General features: G+C 39.3%; 1 protein-coding gene across 5 annotated transcripts in view; it reads left to right on the forward strand.

The window, feature by feature from the left end:
* The window catches only part of ATP7A (ATPase copper transporting alpha), a 139,172-nt gene that overhangs the window by 109,037 nt on the left and 12,914 nt on the right, over positions 1 to 17,221 (forward strand). For 4 of the 5 annotated variants that reach the window (XM_063660759.1, XM_054472316.2, XM_054472318.2 and 1 more), the window contains 5 exons: positions 405 to 559; positions 1,104 to 1,238; positions 9,430 to 9,624; positions 11,570 to 11,752; positions 13,794 to 14,010. In XM_063660759.1, coding sequence (XP_063516829.1) covers positions 405 to 559; positions 1,104 to 1,238; positions 9,430 to 9,624; positions 11,570 to 11,752; positions 13,794 to 14,010 — 885 coding nt within the window. The remainder of the gene's footprint in view (positions 1 to 404; positions 560 to 1,103; positions 1,239 to 9,429; positions 9,625 to 11,569; positions 11,753 to 13,793; positions 14,011 to 17,221) is intronic. The other variant, XM_063660760.1, reaches the window with a different exon arrangement.

The following is a 17,221-nucleotide window of genomic DNA, read 5'->3' on the forward strand; positions in this document are numbered from 1 at the left end:
ACACTGTAGTACAATTCAGTGCCCCTGACCCTGGCACTGGCACACTAAATCGAAGTAGTAGCACCCCCTTCCCCATCCTGTGCAGTCATTATTACAAACGAAAACTCCCTCCCACATTTCTAAATGTTCCTTGAGAACAGGTTAAGAACCAATGTTCTAGGACTAGGGTGAAACTCTAAAAGTATCTGCCAACAAGAGCTACCATACAGGTTTTTCCAGTTCAACGTTTATATTCCTGGCATTGGCCTAGAACTGATATAAGGAAAAAGGGAAAGCAACTTTCACCTAGGCATTTGTTCAGATTCTATTTTATATCTAGGTATTTTTGACAAGTAACAAATAATGATATGTTTCATGATAGTGATCATTTATGCTCCTTAAATCTATCTTTACTCTCCATACAGGGGAGGCAATGCCTGTGGCTAAGAAACCTGGCAGCACAGTGATTGCTGGTTCCATTAACCAGAACGGGTCACTGCTTATCTGCGCAACACATGTTGGAGCAGACACAACCCTTTCTCAAATTGTCAAACTTGTGGAAGAGGCACAAACATCAAAGGTAACAACTCCTTAGGAGAAACACAAACTATTTTCTTTAAAGCCTTCTCAGTATAAATCTTCACCTAGCTTTTACGTTTTCCAATAAAAATTTTAGTTGCATTAATATGGAGTTCGTTTGTTTTTGTTTTGATATAGGGTCTCACTCTGTTGCCCAGGCTGGAGTGCAGTGACACCATCATGGCTCACTGCACCCTTGACCTCCTAAGTTCAAGCGATCCTTCTGCCTCAGCCTCCCGAGTAGCTGGGACTGTGTGAGGGCACATGCCACCACACCCAGCTAATTTAAAAAAAATTTTTTTATAGAAACGGGGTCTCCCTAAGTTGCCCAGGATGGTCTCGAACTCCTGGACTCAAGCTATCATCCTGCCTTAGTCTCTCAAAGTGTTGGGATTACAGGTGTGAGCCACCACACCTGGCCATTAACATGAAGTTTGTTAAAATATTTCTATTTGTGCTAACTACTAAATATACTCTGCATTCAGTATCGGAAAAGACTTTGATATGCTTCTTCTTCTTCTTCTTGTTGTTATTTTTAATTCTAGGCTCCTATCCAGCAGTTTGCAGACAAACTCAGTGGCTATTTTGTTCCTTTTATTGTTTTTGTTTCCATTGCCACCCTCTTGGTATGGATTGTAATTGGATTTCTGAATTTTGAAATTGTGGAAACCTACTTTCCTGTAAGTGACTTGTAATAACTCTTTAATATATGCAGAACAATTTGTGAGTCTTTTGCATTAGTAATTCATTGGAAATAACTTTAATAATTACCAGGATCTTTAAAGGTTTGGAGTGGGAGGGTGATAAGAATAATATTTGCATTTTTATAAATATAAAAAATTTCCTTTTGGAAAAAAAAATTTGATTATGACTTGTGATTTTCCAAAAGCAAATACCAAACTTTTACATGTTATGCTTAGTCTCATTTCTGACATGGTTTTGCTTTCACAAAGGGCTATAGATATATTGAGGAAAACCTCAGGATTTCAGCTCTGTCATTTACTGTCAATATGATCTTAGACTACTTAATTGCTCTCTGAGCTTCAGTTTCCTCAACTATAAAGTGAGGCTTTAATAATACTCATTTTGTGTAACTTAAGGTTGTTGTGAAGGTTAAATAATATATTAGAAATAATTTGTAATTTATTAAATGCTTTACAAATATAAGATATTATTAGTGTCTACTCATCTAGTTCTCTGATGCTGTCTATGGTGTTGTAAAGTGGTAAAGTAGAACTGGACTGTGCCTCAAATTAGATATATAAACTTTAAGTCATGTAAGTTTTACTATCCTCAGTTCTCTTATCTGTAAAATGGGGAAAATAATACCTAAGATACAGGATTGGAATTAGTATAGGTGAAAGCATCTAACATATTGACAGATGCAGGTGACAGCCAAGGGTCCCCCTGCGAAACCCCTGAAGGTTGAAAACCTTCAAGCCTAAAACATCCTGAAGGTTGAAAAACCGGACTGCTGGTCCCAGATGAAGCCTGCCCTACTCCCCTACCCCTGACTGATTCTTTCTAAATAATGTCCACATATGCACTGGGAGGATGGGGTGGGGCCCCGGGAAGTTCACCCCATTTGTGTAGGGAAGGAGTCTGGACTGTCCTGTTCCTGGGTGGTACCCGGGGTTCAATCGGTGAGGTGGAGAGCCTGTTAACAGGACTCAATCTCATTTTGCTGAGTTGTTTTTCCTTTTTCCTTTTTGGCCAATAAATTCCTTTCCCCCTCACCCTTCAAAGTGTCTGCAAACCTAATCTTTCCTGGTCGTGTGACAAGAATCTGTTCTTTTTCTACAACAACATGTATGCATATGTGAAGTTTATGGAAGCATAAGCCTAGAAATCTATGAAAACCCCTTCCAGCTGTGTTTCTATATAGCTCTATAATTCTTGGATGAATATATAAGTATTTGAGAACTTAATAAGAACCTAACACTGTAAAACTATTACTGATAAGAGCTGCAGTGAGCCATGATTGCACTAATGTACTCCAGCCTGGGCAACAGAGCGAGACTCCTACTCAAAGTAAATAAAGTCTTACTTTGTTGTGTTTATTTATTTTATTTTTTATTCAGGAGGTACATGTGCAGGTTTATTTATTTATTTATTTATTTATTTATTTACTTATTGCGACAGAGTCTTGCTCTGTTGCCTAGGCTGGAGTGCAGTGGCACGATCTCGGCTCACTGCAACTTCCACCTCCCAGGTTCAAGTGATTCTCATGCCTCAGCCTCCCGAGTAGCTGGGATTACAGGCTTATGCCACCATACCCGGCTAATTTCTGTAGTTTTAGTAGAGATGGGGTTTCGCCATGTTGGTCAGGCTGGTCTCAAATTCCTGACCTCAGGTGACCCACCTGCCTCGGCCTCCCAAAGTGCTGGGATAACAGGCATGAGCCACTGTGCCCGGTCCATGGGTATATTGTTTATTACATGGGTATATTGGGTGATGCTGGGGTTTAGGCTTATGGTGACCCCATCTCCCAAATAGTGAACATAGTACTGAATAAGTAGTTTTTCATCCCTTGCCTCCCTCCCTTCTTCTCACCTTTTGGAGGCCCCACTGCTCATTGATTTCATCTTTATGTCCATGTGTAGCCATTGTTTAGCTCCTGCTTATAAGTGAGAACATGTAGTATTTGATTTTCTGTCCCTACATTAATTCACTTAGGATAATGGCCTCCAGCTTCACCTATGCTACGCAAAGGACATGATTTCTTTCTTTTTTGTGGCTGCATAGTATTCCATGGTGTATATGTACTACATTTCCTTTATCCAGTCCACCATTGATGGGCACCTGGGTGACTCCATGTCTTTGCTATTGTGAAGAGTGCTGTGATAAACACACACATGCAGTTGTCTTTTGATAAAACAATTTAAAATAAATAAAAGAAAATCCTTTGGGTAGATATCCAGTAGTGAGATTGCTGGGTTAAATGGTAGTTCTATTTTAAGTTCTTGGAGAAATCTCCAGACTGTTTTCCATAGAGGTTGAACTGATTTACATTCCCACCAACAGTATATAAGTGTTCCCTTTTCTCTGCATCGTTGCCAACATCTGTTATTTTTTGACTTTTTAATTATAGCCATTCTGACTGGTGTGAAGGGGTATTTCATTGTGGTTTTAATTTGCATTTCCCTGATGATTAGTGATGTTGAGTATTTTTTCAAGTGTTTTTTGATCACTTGTATGTCTTCTTTTGAGAGGTGTCTATTTATGCCCTTTGCCCACTTTTAAATAGGGTTGTTTTATCCTTGTTGATTTGTTTAAGTTTCATATACAGTCTAGATATTAGTCCTTTGTTGGATGCATACTTTGCAAATATTTTCTTCCATTCTATAGGTTCTGTGTTTATTCTGTTGATTGTTTCTTTTGTTGTGCAGAAGCTCTTTCGTTTAATTAAATCTCCTTTATTAATTTTTGGTTTTGTGGCAATTGTTTTTGAGGTCTTAGTCATAAATTCTTTCCCTAGGATAATGTCTAGAAGAGTTTTTCCTAGGTTTTCTTGGGGTTTTTATAGTTTGGGGTTTTACATCTAAGTCTTCAATCTATCCTGAATTAATTTTTTTATATGGTGAGAGATATGAGTCCAGTTTCATTCTTCTGCATATGGCTAGCTAGTTTTCCCAGCACCATATATTGAATAGGGTGTCCTTTCCCCATTGTTTGTTTTTGTCAACTTTGTTGAAGACCAGTTGGTTGTAGGTGTGTGGCTTTATTTCTGGGTTCTCTATTTTGTTCAATTGATCTACGTGTCTATTTTTGTATCAATACCATGCTGTTTTGATTACTATAGTCTTTTAGTATAATTTGAAGTTGGGTAATGTGATGCCTCTAGTTTTATTTTTTTTTTGCTTAGGATTGCTTCGGCTATTTAGGTTCTTTTTCCATATGAAATTTAGGATTGCTTTTTTAATTCTGTGACAGAGGACATTAGTAGTTTTATAGGAATTGTGTTGAATCTATAGGTTGCTTTGGACAGTATGGTAGATAGGATTAGAGTTAGACATGGAGAGAAGATCATCTCCTGCCACACCCTTCCCCCACACCTATAGTGTTGCAGATGCAGCAGTGCTATTTCCCACCAGGGGCCAGCTAGCACACACTTGGACAAAGCATATTTCGTGCTTTTCATGGTGGCTCCATCCCTACTGCAAGTGAGTCACGTGCCGCTTGGGTTTTTTCCAAGGGCAAGGCTCAGCTCCCTCTCCCGACAGAGTGGCACTGTCCCGGCAAGGAGGGACAGACAAATCACTGAGTTGCCTGCTTTGGTCTGGGGGAAAAGACTAACCCAAACCCATTTTAGTGGTAGTTATCAGAGGGGCATACTCATGGGAACCAAAGGACAAAGTCCTTATGAAATCAAGGTCAGGAGCCCTATAACAAGGGCACAAAAGAGAAGCTGATCATGTTCTTGCCGGCACAGGATCAGGAGTGTGAGTGCACCCTAATGTAATCTCTTCCCACCACCCCTGCACCAGGGCAGGTGCTTCTACCTGACACCAACCTACCTGCTGTCTCTTACTCTTGAGTGCCATCTACTGGTGTGTATCCTGAACTGCATCATAAAATTTAAAATCTGCTAACAGAAGGGCTTAGTTCTAGCCCTTAAGATAAGTCCACAGGGACCTCTGCACCCTAAACCCTATAGGAGATTGTTAGCTCTAATGGCTAATACCTCACTACAAAAAGCAGCATCTGAGAAAGCTATGGCATAGAAGCTATCCACAACCAAGTAATCTGTACAGCACCTTGGCCCCCTGAAAGCACCAAAAACAAAGCTAAATGATCATACACAACATGCACCACAGTAAAGCACCCAAGGGAAAAAAAAGAAGGAAAGAAAAAGTCCCATGGAAATGATAGCAAATTCAGAAATAGGAAGCAAAAGTTCCCTTGGATGAGAAAGAATCAGTGCAAAAACTCTAGCAGTACAAAAAGTGTTTTCACATCGCCAAAGGATTGTAATAGCTCTCTAGCAACGGATCCTAAGCAGACAGATAAGTAATTTAAAATATGGATTGCAAGGAAACTTCAATGAGATCCAAATGAAAGTTGAAATCCAATGTAAAGAAACCAGAAAAACGATTCAGGATATGCAAGACGAGGTAGCCATATTAAGAAAAAAAACAAATGGAACTGCTGGAACTGAAAAATTCAGTAAAGGAATTTCAAATCCAGAGAACTCCTGCAAGACACTATACAAGATGACCATCCTCAAGGCACGCAGGCATTAGAATATCCAAAGTCAATGCAAAAGAAAAAAATCTTAAAGGCAGCTACAGAAAAGGGCCAAATTACCTACAGAGCAAAACCCATCAGGCTAACAGCAGACTTCTCAGTGGAAATGTTACAAGCTGGAAGTGATTGGGAACCTATTTTTAGTTTCCCTAAAGAAAAAAAAACTGGCAACCAGGAATTTCATATCCTACCAAATTAAGCTTCATACATGAAGTAGAAACAAAGTCTTCCCCAGACAAGCAAACAGTAAGGAAATTCATCACCACCAGACCAGAGCTATAAGAAATGTTCAGAGGAGTTCTGAACATGGAAACAAAAGAATGATACTTGCTACCACAAAAACATATATAAATACAAAGCTCACAGACCCTATAAAGCAATTACACAATTGAGACTACAAAGAAACTAGCAAACACCACCATAAGGAACAAAAACTCATATATCAATATTAAACTTGAATGTAAATGGCCTAAATACTCCACTTAAAAGACATAGAGTGGCAAATTGGAATAAAAAAACAAGATCCATCCTTTTGCTGTCATCAAGAGACCCATCTCACAGGTAATAACTCATAGGCTCAAGGTGAAGGGATAGAGAAAGATCTATCATGCAAATGGAAAACAAAGAGCAGGGGTTGCTATTCTTGTGTTAAATAAAACAGAGTTTAAGCCAACAATAGTTTTAAAAAAAGGCAAAGAAGGGCACTACAAAATGATAAAGGTCTCAATTCAACAAGAAGATTTAACTAAAATACATATGCACCCAACATTGGAGCATCCAGATTTATAAAACAAATACTGCTAGACCTACAAAAAGAGGTAGACTGCCATACAATAATAGTGGAGGACTTCGGTACCCCACTGACAGCACTAGAGAGATCATCAAGGACAAAAATTAGCAAAGAAACTCTGCACTTAAATTGGATTCTCAACCAAATGGCCCTAATAGATATCTACAGAATACTCCACTCAATAACCACAGAGTATACATTCTTCTCATATGAACATGATACATTCCCTAACATTGATCATAGGCTTGGTCATAAAGCAAGTCTCAATAAATTAAAAAACAACTAGATCAGATCAAGCGTCTTCCTAGACTCCAGTGGAATAAAATTAGAAATCAATACCAAGAGGAACTCTAAAAGCCACACAAGTACAGGGAGACTAAACAACCAACTCCTGAATAACTTTTGAGTAAACAATGAAGTTAATGCATTTCGGCTGGGTGCAGTGGCTCATGCCTGTAATCCCAGCACTTTGGGAGGCCGAGGTGGGTGGATCCCCTGAGGTCGGGAGTTCAAGACCAGCCTGGCCAACATGGCGAAACCCTGTCTCTACTAAAAATACAAAAATTAGCCAGGCATGGTGGTGCACACCTGTAATCCCAGCTACTTGGGAGGCTGAGGCAGGAGAATTGCTTGAACCCAGGAGGTGGAGGTTTCATTGAGCCTAGATCGCGCCATTGAACTGCAGCCTGGGCAACAAGAACAAAATTCCGTCTCAAAAAAAAAAAAAAAAATCTCTCTTCCTGATGACATGATTCTATACCTAGAAAACCATAAAGATTTCTCCAAAAGACTCCCAGACCAGATAAACTACTTCAGTAAAGTTTCAGGGTATAAAATCAACATACAAAAATTATTAGCATTTCTATACATCAACAACGTCCAACTTGAGAACCAAATCAAGAACTCAATCCCATTTACAATAGTCACACACAAAACATACCTAGGAATACATTTAACCAAGGAGGTGAAAGATCTCTACAAAGAGAAGCATAAAACACTGATGAAAGAAACTGAAGAAGACACAAACAAATGGAAAAACATTCCATGCCCATGGATTGGAAGCATTAATATTATTAAAACTACCATACTGTCCAAAGCAACCTATAGATTCAGCACAATTCCTATAAAACTAATGTCCTCTGTCACAGAATTAAAAAAGCAATCCTAAAATTCACATGGAAAAAGAACCTAAATAGCCGAAGCAATCCTAAGCAAAAAGAATAAAACTAGAGGCATTACATTACCTGACTTCAAATTATACTAAAAGGCTATAGTAATCAAAAGCATGGTATTGATACAAAAATAGGCATGTAGATCAATTGAACAAAATAGAGAATCCAGAAATAAAACCAGACACCTACAACCAACTGATCTTCAACAAAGTTGACAAAAACAAGCAATGGGGAAAGGACACCCTATTCAATATATGATATTATTATATGGGATTACAGACATGAACCACCGTGTCCAGCCCATTACTGTAATATTAAAAAGTTTCTTTAAGTGATTCATGTCTGTTTAGTACACACTGAACAAAAGGATTGTTGGGAAGTTTTTTTTCTATTTGTGTATGTATGTATGTATGTATGTATGTATGTATGTATTTATTTATTTGTTTTTGAGACAGGGTCTCGCTCTGTTGCCCAGGCAGGAATGCAGTGGTGCAATCATGGCTCACTGCAGCCTCAAACTTCTGGGCTTAAGCGATTCTCTTACCTTAGCCTCCCGAGTAGCTGCAACTGCAGGCATGCACCACCATCCCTGGCTAATTTTTTTTTTTTTTTTTTTTTGAGACCGAGTTTCACTCTTGTCGCCCAGGCTGGAGTGCAATGGCATGATCTCGGCTCACTGCAACCTCTGCCTTCCAGGTTCAAGCAATTCTTGTGCCTCAGCCTCCCAAGTAGCTGGGATTACAGGCATGTGCCACCATGCCCAGCTAGTTTTTGCATTTTTAATAGAGACGGGGTTTCACCATGTTGGCCAGGCAGGTCTCGGACTCCTGACCTCAGGTGATCCACCCGCCTTGGCCTCCCAAAGTGCTGGGATTACAGGCGTGAGCCACTGTGCCCGACCATACCTGGCTAATTTTTCAAATTTTTTTTTTGTAGAGATTAGGTCTTACCATGTTGCCCAGGGTGGTCTCAAACTCCTGGCCTCAAATGATCCTCCTGCCTTAGCCTCCAAAAGCACTGGGATTACAGATGTGAGCCCGTGCACAGGCCGGCAAGTAGTTTGGAATGTGTTTCCTTCAGGAATTTTTCTCATGAGTTCAGGATGTCTTAGATTTCTTCTAAAACTACCAATTATATTTTTCCCACATGAGCAAACACTGAACGTCACTAAGAGCTTAATTAGCAGATATACTTGGTTCATATTGTTATGTCCAAAAGGATTTTGTTGAAATATGACTCAGGTCCCTTTGCATGCCATGTGATTCTTTTTCATTGTCTTTCAAGAATATTGTGAAAGGCAGAATTATGGTTTTACTCTACAGAGATTGAGAATTCTGTTTATTCAGTATCAAATTTTTTGAAAATTATGTCTCACATTTGCAGCTATTTCTGAAGATTTCTAATAAAAACATTCATTTTCAATATGGAGCCCTTATATTCAGTCCATAGTTTGTAATTCTAGAATCTCAGTATGTCCCAATTTCTTATATTCATAAAAGAAAGAAAGTATTTTCTTACCTGTAACTAAAAAATATATGTAGGTAGCTAGGTAGGATATATCACTTTTTAAATTGTGGTTTTATTTAAATAGTGTTAAGTTTTGTTTCTTTTGTTTTGTACAGCTCGAAATCAATAACCAAAATTTATGCCTTTCTTCTAAAGGGCTACAATAGAAGTATCTCCCGAACAGAAACGATAATACGATTTGCTTTCCAAGCCTCTATCACAGTTCTGTGTATTGCATGTCCCTGTTCACTGGGACTGGCCACTCCAACTGCTGTGATGGTGGGTACAGGAGTAGGTGCTCAAAATGGCATACTAATAAAAGGTGGAGAGCCATTGGAGATGGCTCATAAGGTAAGACAGTCCCCAGAACTAAAACCTGTACCACCAAACTATCAATAGCACCCCTCACATGTGAGAAACACATACTCCTAAATTATTTCTCTATGGTCCATGAGCTGAGCTGCTTCTAGGACTATCCAGAGATTTGAGGTAGGAAAGGTGTTATTTTGGTTCTGCTTCAGACTGGCCTTAGTTACCTAAGATTCCTAAAACTGCTCCAGGCCTATTCTGTTAGAGCAGACCCTAATGTGGAAAACCTGGACTCCTATCCTAGCTCAGACTAGACTAGTCTTTATGGCAGAAAGATAGAATAGGTATTTGCCCAGGAAAATTTGCCAAACTCCCAGCAGCCTTCTAACCTATTTGTGTGTGACTTGTTTTCTTCACTGGGACCTTCAATTACAGTGCTGTTCTTTGCCTTTGCTGCCACCAGCCGACAGTTTGCAGCTATGACTTTAGGAATATAATCCTGTCTCTGATCTCATATTAGGATTTCCATAATCATCTCAAAGCTACTTGACTTCAACTAAAACCATGTTTCTACTAGTATGTTCTTATTATGAGGATGTAAGCTATATACAGAGGTATGTAGTAAACGTAGAACATATCTTAGAACAAATCTGGAAACTCACCTCGCCACAGAATACAGGCTAGGAATTTTTATAGACATTTTAAACTTTGATATAATTTCAAACTTAAAAGTTGCAAGACTAGCCTGGTGCAGTGGCTCACGCCTGTAATCCCAGCACTTTGGGAGGCTGAGGCAGGCGGATCACGAGGTCAGGAATTTGAGACCAGCCTGACCAACATGGTGAAACCCCGTCTCTACTAAAAATACAAAAATTAGCTGGGCGAGGTGGCGCACCTGTAATCCCAACTACTCAGGAGGCTGAGGCAGGAGAATCGCTTGAACCCAGAAGGCAGGGGTTGCAGTGAGCTGAGATCGCGCCACTGCACTCCAGCTTGGGCGACTGAGCAAGACTCCATCTCAAAAAGAAAAAAATGTTGCAAGACTAGTACAAAGAACTCCTATATGCCCTTTACTGCAGTCGTTGGGCTCTTTTCCTAAGAATAAGGACATTCTCTTATGTAACCATAGTACAACTATCAAAATCAATAAATTAATATTGATATGCTGTTATCTGATCTGTAGTCCATATTCCAGTTTCCTAAGTTGTCTCAATAATGTGCTTTATAGCTGTTTTTCCCCTGTCCAGAATCATACTTTGTTGGTTTATTTTTCTTTTCTTTCTTTCTCTCTTTTTTTTTGAGATGAAGTCTCGCTCTGTGGCCCAGGCTGGAGTGCAGTGGTGCGATCTCGGCTCACTGCAACCTCCACCCACCAAGTTCCAGCGATTCTCCTGCCTCAGCCTCCCGAGTAGCTGGGATTACAGGCGTGCACCACCACGCCCGGCTAACTTTTTATTATTAGTAGGGACAGGGTTTCACTATGTTGGCCAGGCTGGTCTCGATCTCCTGACCTCAGGTGATCCACCCACCTCAGCCTCTGAAAGTGCTGGGATTATAGGCTTGAGCCACTGCACCTGGCCATTTACCTTTATTCTTATAATCATTTCCCTACTGCTTAGATTTCCTCATCAGATATAAAATTCATTATATTGAAAGCCTTTCTTTTTTACCTTGAGGCACTAGAGGCGTCTCTTAATTACCTATTAACAGTCAACCCTTAAAAATTAGCTCTAGTTGTTTAACATATATTCACAGTTATTTAGCATGAACAAACAGTTCAACATTGGCAGAGGAGAGCTGTTGTGTATAACTAAGTATTTCTTCTTTTATTTTCTCGAAGACCGTCAGTTTTTTAAGTCAAATTAAGTCAAAGGTCAGTTTACTAAGAAACTGAATAGTCATCTGTTTGTCAAAACAGACCTTTTTCTTATTTCTGGAAAGGTAATGTGGAGGATCATCAAGTCATTGTATCTTAATTTTTTTACAGGTAAAGGTAGTGGTATTTGATAAGACTGGAACCATTACTCATGGAACCCCAGTGGTGAATCAAGTAAAGGTTCTAACAGAAAGTAACAGAATATCACACCATAAAATCTTGGCCATTGTGGGAACTGCTGAAAGTAACAGTGAACACCCTCTAGGAGCAGCCATAACCAAATACTGCAAACAGGTACATTTTTTTCCTCTTGTTTATTGGTGTAGTCATCTCCTGTAGGAATTCCCCAGATCAAATCCAGACTGGTGTTTGACTGTGATTTGCATATATAGTTGGTATGAGGCTAAAAAGACTTGTATTTTCTCATTTAATTGTATGTAACTCATTTCTTCATACAGACAAGTATACAGATGAAAACAAATGAACTATAATCCTATCACACAGATAACTCCTGTTGACATAAAAAATTAAAATAGAAGTTATACATATTTGTGGTAGGACAATTCAGATAGTTCAGAGAATTACATAATGAAAATTGTAAACCTCATTCCCTGCCCCCTTCCATAATTCCTCTCTCCAAAGTTTAACAACTGTTAACTTATTAACAGTCTTTTAAAATGACAGCTTTATTGAGATATAATTCATATACTATAAAGTTCACCTTTTTAAAGTGTACAATTCAATAATTTTAGTATAGTCATAAAGGTGTGCATCTGTTAACCGTTGTTAATGCATATAGCCACATATATATATTTATCATATTTTAAACTTTATACAGAAAGGTCATACAATGATCAATCTTTGTTACCTTGCTTTTTTATTTTATTGAGTGAATTTTCCTGTCAGGAAATGCAGATCTGCCTCATTGTTTTTAATGGCTGTATTATACTCTATAGTGTGAGTGTTTGTTTTTTTTGACTTTTACAGTATATACTCAACATCCTTATCAGTTTTTGCAAGTCTGTCTGTACATTAAATGCCTATCAATGCAATTGCTAAGTCAAAGGATGCATGCAGTTAAATTTTGATGAATGCTACCAATACCCATATGATGAATATTGCCAATACACATGAAGGGTTATACCAATTTATACCTGCACCAAAAGTTATGAGTGCTCATTTCCCCACATTCTTACCAACACTTTCTTTTTATTTTCTCAATTTAGTAGGTGAAAAAATATTTACTTGATGGTTTGCTTTGCATTTCCTTAATTATGAATAAGGTTGAGCATCTTTTTATATATGTATTGACCATTTGAATTTCTTTTCCTCTAACCTGTTTGTATCCATGACCTATTTTTCCACAGAGTTGTTTGTCTTTTTCTTATTTATTTGCATGAGTTCTTTATGAATTGTCTCACATTAATTTTACACTTAAAATGTGGCAGTTTATACCATTGGTGTTGCCATTTATTTATTTGTTCTTTCCCTTTTACCTATTACCTATTACTGACCTGGCTTCCTTACACCTAAATCAAACAGCAGAGAGGATGAAGCTATAAAAAGCTAGGAAACAATGAGGGCCCCCAGAACTTTTCGGCTTGCTAAAGACGTAGACTAGAGAGCAGATGGAGAGCCTCTGGTAACTAAAGGCCCTATACTTTGTTACCCTTTGCCCTATACTGAATAGAAAACTTGACTTGACTATAGAATTAAAAATTTAATTTGTAATTATCTACTGGAAAGAGCAGAGAATACTGATAAGCTTTCCATGTTTTCTATGAATTTTAGAGAGTGGGATTAAAACAAAGATTTTTTTTTATTATTGTTTTTGAGACAGAGTCTCGCTCTGTCACCCAGGCTGGAGTGCAATAGCGCAATCTCGGCTCACTGCAACTTCTGTCTCCTGGGTTCAAGTGATTCTCCTACCTCAGCCTCCCTAGTGGCTGAGATTACAGGTGTGCACCACCACACCTGGCTAAATTTTTTTGTACTTTTAGTAGAGACAAGGTTTCACCATTTTGGCCAGGCTGGTCCCAAATACTTGACCTCAGGTAATCTGCCCACCTCGGCTTCCCAGCCGGCTTCTTCAGCTGGGATTACAGGCATGAGCCACTGTGCCTGGTCAAAACAAAGATTTTGAGGCTCTTCTGTAACTTTGAGTGTTATGTTTGATGCTGTATTCCTTTGTCCTTATCAAAATCCACTGTCAAGTAGGCAATAAGTGACAATTTTATTATAAACATTTAGAATTAACTAGGGGTTTTTATCTTGCTAATGAATGACCTTGCATTATCAGAACAGTAGAGGAAATCCTTTTGTTTCTTTTTGTTAGGAGCTGGACACTGAAACCTTGGGTACCTGCATAGATTTCCAGGTTGTGCCAGGCTGTGGTATTAGCTGTAAAGTCACCAATATTGAAGGCTTGCTACATAAGAATAACTGGAATATAGAGGACAATAATATTAAAAATGCATCTCTGGTTCAAATTGATGCCAGTAATGAACAGTCATCAACTTCGTCCTCCATGATTATTGATGCCCAGATCTCAAGTAAGCTAATTTTCTTTCTAGTACCAATTATGGGGCAGTTATGAACAGATGGCTGACTTTATAACCCTGAACTGTTATAGAAGAAACAAAAATTGGCCTCATAATTTCATTTCCTCAAGTCAATACCCTATGCCTTCTGATCATTTAAATTAGTCAAGAATATTTCCCAACTGTGGTCATTGACACCACCATAGGGTGATGAGATCTAGCCTTAGCTGATCATCCATGATCATTCTTTTCTCACTACAACTACTCCAAACCTTTTCTATCTTTCACAAGATCCTGTGACCCTCTCCTTTGTCCCCTCTGCAAATTATCTTATTTTTTATATAGAAAATTATGGTTCTTGGGCAAGTGTTCTTACATATTTTTGCCCAGAATCATTCCTGTTTTCAGGGAAAGCGGTATCCTTCATCTTGCCTAATGAATCCCTTCATCTAGATCCCACCCTCTCTTGATTCATCAGGGACCTCCCTCTTTCTGTTAGGTCCCCTTGCTTCTTTACTTTTCGTCTCTTTCTGTTTTAGCTTCTTTTCTTAAACATATAAACATTTCTTCCATCAAAATCACTATATTTGCATCTAGATTTTGTCCTTCCCCATCTATATTCCCATATAGATTCTGTCTTTTTCTTTTATATCCAAGTTCTAGAAAGGGTAATCTAGGTTTGTTGAATTCACTTACTCCACAGTCATGCCTCAGTTCATTGCAGTCTGGCTTCTCCCCCATCCATACTACTGAATCCATTCTTTCTAAGTTAACTGATGACCGTTGACCTCAGTGCTCTCTCCAGTGGTCACTTTTCAGTCCTCATCCTGCAAGACCTCATTAAGCTATTTGACAATGTTGACCATCCCTTCCTTCCTAAAGGATGATTCCATGACCCTGCTTTGTCTAGATTCTCCTCTCACCTCCCTGGCTGTTCCTTTTTTTTTGAGAAAGAGTCTTGCTCTGTCACCCAGGCTGGAGTGCAGTGGTGCGATCTCAGCTCACTGCAACCTCCACCTCCTAGGTTCAAGCAATTCTCCTGCCTCAGCCCCCAGGAAGCTGGGATTACAGGTGTGCGCAGCCATGCCTGGCTAATTTTTTGTATTTTTAGTAGAGATGGGGTTTCACCATGTTAGCCAGGCTGGTCTCAAACTCCTGACCTCAAGTGATCCATCCACCTCAGCCTCTCAAAGTGCTGGGATTACAGGTGTGAGCCACCGCACCCCTGGCTGTTCCTTTTAATTGTCCTTTGGTTACTCATTTCTCTTGCTTTCAAATGTTGTATGTAGTCAGGGTTTTGTTCTTTGTCTTTTTGTCATTTTATAATAGATACTCTCTATGTACAATCTTATTCATGCTCATCACTTATTCTACCACCCACAGACTTCCACTACCACTCCAAAATCCATATCTTTAGCCAAGTCCTGTTTCCTTGGCTCCATGCCGATCTATCCATCTGCCCCCAAAACATGATCTACCCACCTAAGTGTTCCAACACCTCCCTCCAGATTTGTGCCTGAGTGGTTTTGCTAACATGCAAATCTAGTCGTTTCACTTTCTGACCAATACCTTTTATTACAGTGGTTTATAAGCTGTTTTTGAGCCATAGACCTTTGGAGGAATATGATGAAAGCTATGGGCCCACCCCTCAGAAAATTTTTGTTTCAAGAGATGCACGTGTATCCTGAAACCCATCCATGGGTCTCTGTTAAGGATCCCAGCTTTAATGTGTCTCTCTCTCCTATGGGACAAAGTCCAGTCTCTCTGGACTTTGTTTAAGATCTGTTCCCCATGATATGTCTCCTGCCTCCCTGCATCACTCATCTTGTCTTTTTCCACTACCGCATATGTACTCCATGTTCCATCCCTACCTAACTACTTACAGTTCTTCCTTATGATGTGTCATTTCCTGCTTATTAGATCATTTCATTTACCATTTTCTCTATGTAATGTTCTTGTTCACAAATGGCATCTACCTCGTGAACTTACGCTTATCTTTCAAGACCCAGCTTATATTTCTCTCTTCAGTGACACCCTCATTGACTGACATATATTGACAGAGGTATTTGCTCTTCTTCCTGAATCATAACTGTACTTAATCTCTGTTATTGTACTAGGACAGTGTATGATAATTATATATTTACCTGCCTGTTTCTACTAGTCTGTGACTTCTTTATTATTTGTCTATGAACTTCTAGTATCAAGCACAAATAGGAAATTCATTTGACAGCTTTTATTGAGCACCTGCTGTGTGTCATGCACTGTTCAAGGCACTAAAGAATTGGCAGTAAACAAGATAAACTAAGTTCTTATTTCATGGAGCTTACATTCTTGGTGGAAGAACACAAGAGAGTGAGCAAATAAATAAGAAAATACAATAAGTCCAATGTAGATAGTGCTGTGGAGGAAAATTAAGTGGGGCAAGGGGCATAGGGGTGCTGGGAGTAGTGGGTTCTGTTTCATATAGGGTGATCAGGGTAGGCCTCATTGAGAAGGTAGTGTTTGAACGAAGATCTGAGGGGATGAGAGAAAAAGCTATGTGGATTTCTGTGGCAAAAACATTCTAGGCAGGAGAAATAGTAAGCATCAAAGCCTTTAGTCAGGAGTGTGCTTGACTTGTTTGAAGAATGGCAAGGAGAACAGTGTGGCAAGTGCAGAGTAAATGGATGGGCAAGGGGTATAAGACAAGATCAGAGAGGTGGTTTGGGACTAGATACGTAAGGACAAAACCAATATGACAGTTTTGAGTAGAGGAGGGACAAAATCTGACTTAACATTTTAAAAGTAAACCGGACGCGGTGACTCACGCCTGTAATCCCAGCACTTTGGGAGGCTGAAGCGGGTGGATCACTTCAGGTCAGGAGTTCGAGACCAGCCTGGCCAACATGGTGAAACCCTGTGTCTACTAAAAATACAAAAATTAGTTGGGCGTGGTAGCAGGCATCTGTAATCCCAGCTACTCGGGAGGCCGAGGCGAGAGAGAATCTTGCGGGGATGGGGGGCAAGGGCAGAAGCAGGGAGATGAGTTGGTGGATGTTGTCATAATCGAGGTGAAGCATAATGGTAGCTTGGACCAGTATAGTAGAGGTTGTAAGAAATGATAGAATTCTAGATGTGTCTTAAAAGGAGAGTCACAGATTTTTCTCATGGGTTGGATATATATGGCATATGAGAGAAACAGGAGTCAAGAATTATGCCAAGGTTTGTGGCCTAAGCAGTTAGA

Source organism: Pongo pygmaeus, chromosome X (genome assembly GCF_028885625.2).
Source record: "Pongo pygmaeus isolate AG05252 chromosome X, NHGRI_mPonPyg2-v2.0_pri, whole genome shotgun sequence".
NCBI lineage: Eukaryota > Metazoa > Chordata > Mammalia > Primates > Hominidae > Pongo > Pongo pygmaeus.